This window comes from Durio zibethinus, chromosome 22, assembly GCF_047325235.1.
Source record: "Durio zibethinus cultivar Kanyao isolate XHJ-2024 chromosome 22, ASM4732523v1, whole genome shotgun sequence".
NCBI lineage: Eukaryota > Viridiplantae > Streptophyta > Magnoliopsida > Malvales > Malvaceae > Durio > Durio zibethinus.
The window spans coordinates 17,351,217-17,356,516 of NC_143183.1; the positions used below are offsets into that span (position 1 = coordinate 17,351,217).

The 5,300-nt window shown below is 31.3% G+C and overlaps 1 protein-coding gene across 1 annotated transcript; it reads left to right on the top strand.

Moving 5' to 3' along the window:
* The first annotated feature begins 3,365 nt into the window (after positions 1-3,365).
* On the top strand, positions 3,366-4,200 carry LOC149512649 (uncharacterized). Its single transcript, XM_089751792.1, has 2 exons — positions 3,366-3,832; positions 3,948-4,200. The coding sequence occupies exons 1-2, from the start codon at positions 3,507-3,509 to the stop codon at positions 3,949-3,951; spliced, it is 330 nt and encodes a 109-aa protein (XP_089607918.1). The 5' UTR covers positions 3,366-3,506; the 3' UTR covers positions 3,952-4,200.
* Positions 4,201-5,300: the final 1,100 nt, after the last annotated feature.

Sequence of the window (5,300 nt, forward strand, 5' to 3'; positions counted from 1 at the left end):
CAAGAAATAGTTGTGTTTGTTCTAGCATTGTATGGCATGGTGATCTTTTCGAAGACTTTGCCTTACATTGAGATAACTGTGGTAGACTTTTTTAAGCAAATTGAAACCCAAACAATTAATCCTACACTAGTAGTCCTGGCTAAAACCATCATATCATTGAATTTTTGTTAACGGAATGAAAAATGACGGTTTATAAGATGTGCACCGCTATTATATGTGTGGGTTAAAAGTAATTCCAAGTGCAAGAAGAATGCATTCTTAAAGTTGTATCTTCGAAACAAAACACCAATCGAAGAGTTCTGCAAAAGCCAATGGCCAACATTGAAGACTGAGGAAGAGTGGGTTCTATTCTTATGAAAGCTTACTGGGGTTGAAATTGAATGGATGGTACCTTGGATACCTCGAGTGCTTTTGTTGTATCGTGGAGAAAACGAGCCATGAATACCACTATTAGGGTAGGGTGTTGTAAGTTACGCTCCATTGATGGTGCTTAGGCAATTTGGTGCAAAGTAGTTTGTTCCTGCTACACATGGCCTGATTTAGGTAGAATTCATTTACGGGGAACAAAATCCACCAAAAACTTCGGAACAGTTGATCCAAGCCTAGAAGAAAACACGAAGAATGAGATTAGGGCCTCTCATCGATAAAGTCACTCCTGATTATCAGATTTGGAAAGTAAAGCAGCCTAGAGATAGTACTCTCCATGATGATAGCTCACACCAATTAACTAATCTTTCGACAGAAGTACAATTATCAAAAGTTGGGCTTATCAAGAAAGAATTAGAAACTGAAAAAAAAAAAAGAAATAAAAAGAGAAAATTTGAGACTTCGCGAGAAGGTGGAACAATTGAAATATGAAGCAGAAATATAAGGAAGTAGATTGGAAAATCATAAAAGAACGAGATGTGGCCAACAATGATTTGAAAGATCTACACCAAGAAAATAAGAGATTTTTTATTTATTTTTTTCACTCCTTTTTCGTTTTCTCTTAAATAATTACACTATATTTTTTTTGGTAAGAAAAAATTCAAGGTAGATAGGCTGCTAAGTCCTCAGGTTAGGGCAAGATATGCCATATCTGATAACCTAAGACAGGTGGCTGCAGGTTATGCATTCAAGATAACCCCAACAAGTGACCTCTAGTAGAACTCAAACCCAAGACCTCTTCGTCGAGGAGGACGAGCCTTAACCGATTGAAACAATTACTTGTGGGTTACAATATATTTTAGTTGTTAGAATATTAGGCTTAATGCGTTTATTAAAGGAAGAGCAATAAACTATTGGTTAAGGCACATGGGTAATTTTATTCCTTTCTAGCCTAATGAAGTTTAAAAGAAGGCCCAAAGGACTAATTAAGGATGGACTGGTCCCGTATTTTACTATAGAAGCAAACTTGGCGAATTTGAGACGCTTTCAATTAAAACTATAGATTGTTTGTTAAACCAAATATTTTTTCTTGGGCACTACTAAATGGTCCCGAAAGGTCATTCAAAACTAGAGGCCTGTTGAGACTTGAGACATGGGAACAAAGTGTATAAAGTGCATATTAGAGGTGTTATTACGGATATACATTTGGATCAAATCATTTTGAATTGAAAAAATTTAAATCATTTTAGATTAATTTGATTTTAACATTAAAATTATTCGTGATTAAATTTAAAATTCAAAATTTTAAAATCAAATTAATTTAATTTCATATTATTATTTTGGGTTGTTCGAATAATTTTAAATTCAAGTTAATTCAAATCTGAATCATTTTAAGTTTTGATTATTGATTTATTTTACCAAATTCAAATTTGAGTGAGTTAGATTTTCTGGGTTCAGTTCAGTTTGACTAACTATAGTTGCAATAAAAGGGATTGTCCAATAGTTGGATGGTTTGATTATTCACAAATAGTATAAAGATAAAATAATTATAAACTTGATTAGTTGTTTGGCAAAGCCGAATTATCTTATGTGACATTTTAACATTTCTCGTAATAACATTAAATTTCAAGTCCAATTAAATTTGTGTTTATCTAGCATCATTCAAACACATGGAATATTGGAATTTCTAACGTTCTTTTTATTTTCGTTTAAGTTTGATTATGGAGGCTTATCGACAATGGTTAATAATAATTAATTTAATTTAAACATTTTTTTAATATATATTATTCTAAATTTCAGAAAGGACAAAATATTATTTAATTAATTAAATTTTTTTTTTATAAATATTGATTTAACCAATAGAACTCGTATCAATAGATACAAACAAATTTTAAACAAATGCATATAATTAAAAACTTCTTTAAACTATTAATTTTGTCGCTTGAGCAGAATATGGAGAGATGTAGTAGGCAGTGTGAGAAAAGAAAACTGAACAATTTAAAGAGTCCAGACGATTTCGAAAGATACTGCATGACTTTTTCTTTTTGCTATTGAGAAAAAAAAAACCCTTTCGCTGATACGATAATGATAACTAAACAAACTTTTGTCTCATAAAGAATGAAAAATAAAAGTTTGTCGACCTTAGCTTTTCCTAATTAAATGCAATCAAAATCGTGCGAAAGTATAGTGGTTTACCTGATAGTTGCGTACGCCAGTACGAATCAAGCACCGCCCACCAGCCAAAAATGGCACCAACAAAACATCTTTATTCAAGGCTAGCTCCCTTTATCTCTCTCAATCTAAAAACTTCTTTATTCTTGTTTGTACAGGTATATTATATAATAATCTCAATTTATCGGTGGAGCCTTGATTGGATGTAAATTGATTTAATAAAGATTCAATTGATAAAAGTAAATATTTAATAGTTTAATTAATTACAACAAAATAATAAAAATTTGATGATTATTAAATTTTTTTTTACCTTTTAAAAAACGTACTATTAATTAACTTTGCAAATTTATATAGCATGCAAAACCATATATATTAATTAACTTTGCTTCTTTGGATGCAGCATTATTGAGCTTAATTTATATGTTTTCGTTAGTTTTTCATCAAGCCCTTCTCTGAGAAGGGCTTGGGAGGAGGTGGAGGGGAGCTTATATTTGTGGTTTATACAAATTAAATTCAAGGTACTAGAACCAATGTTGATAATTTTATTTTAGTATTGGACATACCGATTAATATATTTTCATTATATTAAAATATAATATATTTAAAAGTAAATTTTTATACTATATTTAGTATTGAATAATATTGATTGTTTTCATTAAAAATCTCAAAAAATGGTAATTATACTAAAAAATGTTAAACAGAAAACTTTGTGAATTTTGAATGAAATATTTTTGCTATAAGTATTCAATTTGATTTTTGAAGTTAACGTACGTATAATTGGCAGCAAAAAGAAAAATACTTTTCGCTAGTTGTTTTGGATTTTGCGAATTGTCAACGATGAGTAGTATGATAACAGAAGCAAAACAAATACTATACTAGTCAATCATTCACGTCAGTCAGATTCTTCTATGCCACGAATATGGGTATCTCCCTGCCTATAAATACAACAACTTGTGGTTGAGCTAGGCATGTTTCGAAAGTTCTTTTTGGACGATCATCCGTATAAGAATTCTATAGCTCTAAATTTGTTCTTTAAATTAATAACTTCTCTCTTTCTCAAAATGGAGGACAGAAAATTTGTTAAGATTGCTCAAGTTATGATCATGATCATTGTGATGATTTTGAGTGGATTTTTGGCTCCAATGATGGCATCAGCAAGAACACTGAATGGAGAGCCAGTGGTAGCCGCTGGTGTGGCACTTGACAAGGTTCCTATTCCGCCAATTGGGCCTTCTTGCGGCTCCACTATTCCAATTAGCAAAGGCGCATGTCCCCCCCCTGCTTCGGTGCACGGGTGAGCTATACATGCATACTATAACAAAGAAAAACTTTTTTAGTATTTTAGAGAACTTTAATAGAATGAGAATTTGGAAAATTGTTTCTTATAATTTTTCTTTTTTGGGATGTAGGTAGAATGGTAAATTGGGTCAGCAGCAGAACATAAAAGATAATGAAAGGATTAGTACTGATTAAGTATACTTGTGTTGCTGTTGCTTTTCTTTTTCTTCTTTTGCTGCTTTTATTTTATACAAGGGGAATATTGTTGTTTAATTAGGCAGTAGGCCGCTTGGATATGTAGATTGGATGGGCTGAATCATCTTTATGAAATGTGGGTTCGGCTCTCTGTTTTTCTTTTGATCTTTATCATTACATTTTGTATTAGTCTCTGTCTCATTTCTTTGGTCTTTTTCCTTTTTTTCAAGTTTTTGTTAAATGAATCCGACTTTGGTATTTTTGTAAAAATATTATATTGAATTAAAATTTTGAAAGTCAAAATTTTACAAATCTTATTTTTTACAATTTTAATTATTGTTTTATAATTTATTAAAAATAATAATCAAAATTGGAGAAACTATGCAAACCATATAATTTAACTTTCTTTTGCTTTAGTAACTCTCTTAAGAAGAAACCATGCAAACCCGAGAAACCATGCAAATCAACGAAGGAGATAGCCTTGATGGATTGAAGTTCCGGACAAATTTTGAAAAATTAGATTGCGTTGTGATGCGCTCTAGTGCTTGAAATCAATGTTTGTCGTCATCCTAGAGGGTAGTTTCAGGTCTAAATCATATCGTCCTCATTTGTTCAGCAAATGGGCAACGCAGTTCACATGTAAGTGGCCCATTAGTAAGCAATTTATTATTTCAGCAGACCAAATCTTGTGATCTTCGATGGACAGTCCAGATTTGAAGGATTGAGCCCGAATTGTCTTTATTTTTTAACAAAAAATTACAAATTAAGTATCTATTTTATCTTACAAATATATATTAGTGTAAGAGTTCATTTTTTTTTAATTTTTAAATTAAAATGATTAACTACAAGTGTCTAGCATCACTTTCGTAATGTAAAATTTTTTTAATTTTATATTTTTTTAATTATTAATTTTAATAGATGTAGACATTAAATTTGTTCAAATTTTTTATTATGTTTCAGTTTTAAATTTGTCAGATATATCAAGTTTTTGGGTCGAAGCTCAATTTCAATTCAACTAGGCTTCAAGTCCAATTTCAATTCAATCGGACTTGAGGCCCGATTCTGATTGGATCCGAGGCCCAGTTTGTCTTTTTAAGCCCAAAGCCTTTATTTTATTTTATTTATTTATTTAAAAAATATAAAAACAAAAAAACAAGGGATAAAAAACCAAAAAAAAAAAGGAACAAAGGAGGCAAGGGATGCCTGGTGCCGTGCATGACACCATTGGCGCCACCTACCCCTGCCATGGCCTTATGCCACATGCTAGGCCTTATGCCACATGCTAGGCC

Excerpts from the sequence above, each read along its gene's own strand:
- LOC149512649 (XM_089751792.1), top strand. The coding sequence starts at position 3,507 with ATGTTTCGAAAGTTCTTTTTGGACGATCATCCGTATAAGAATTCTATA.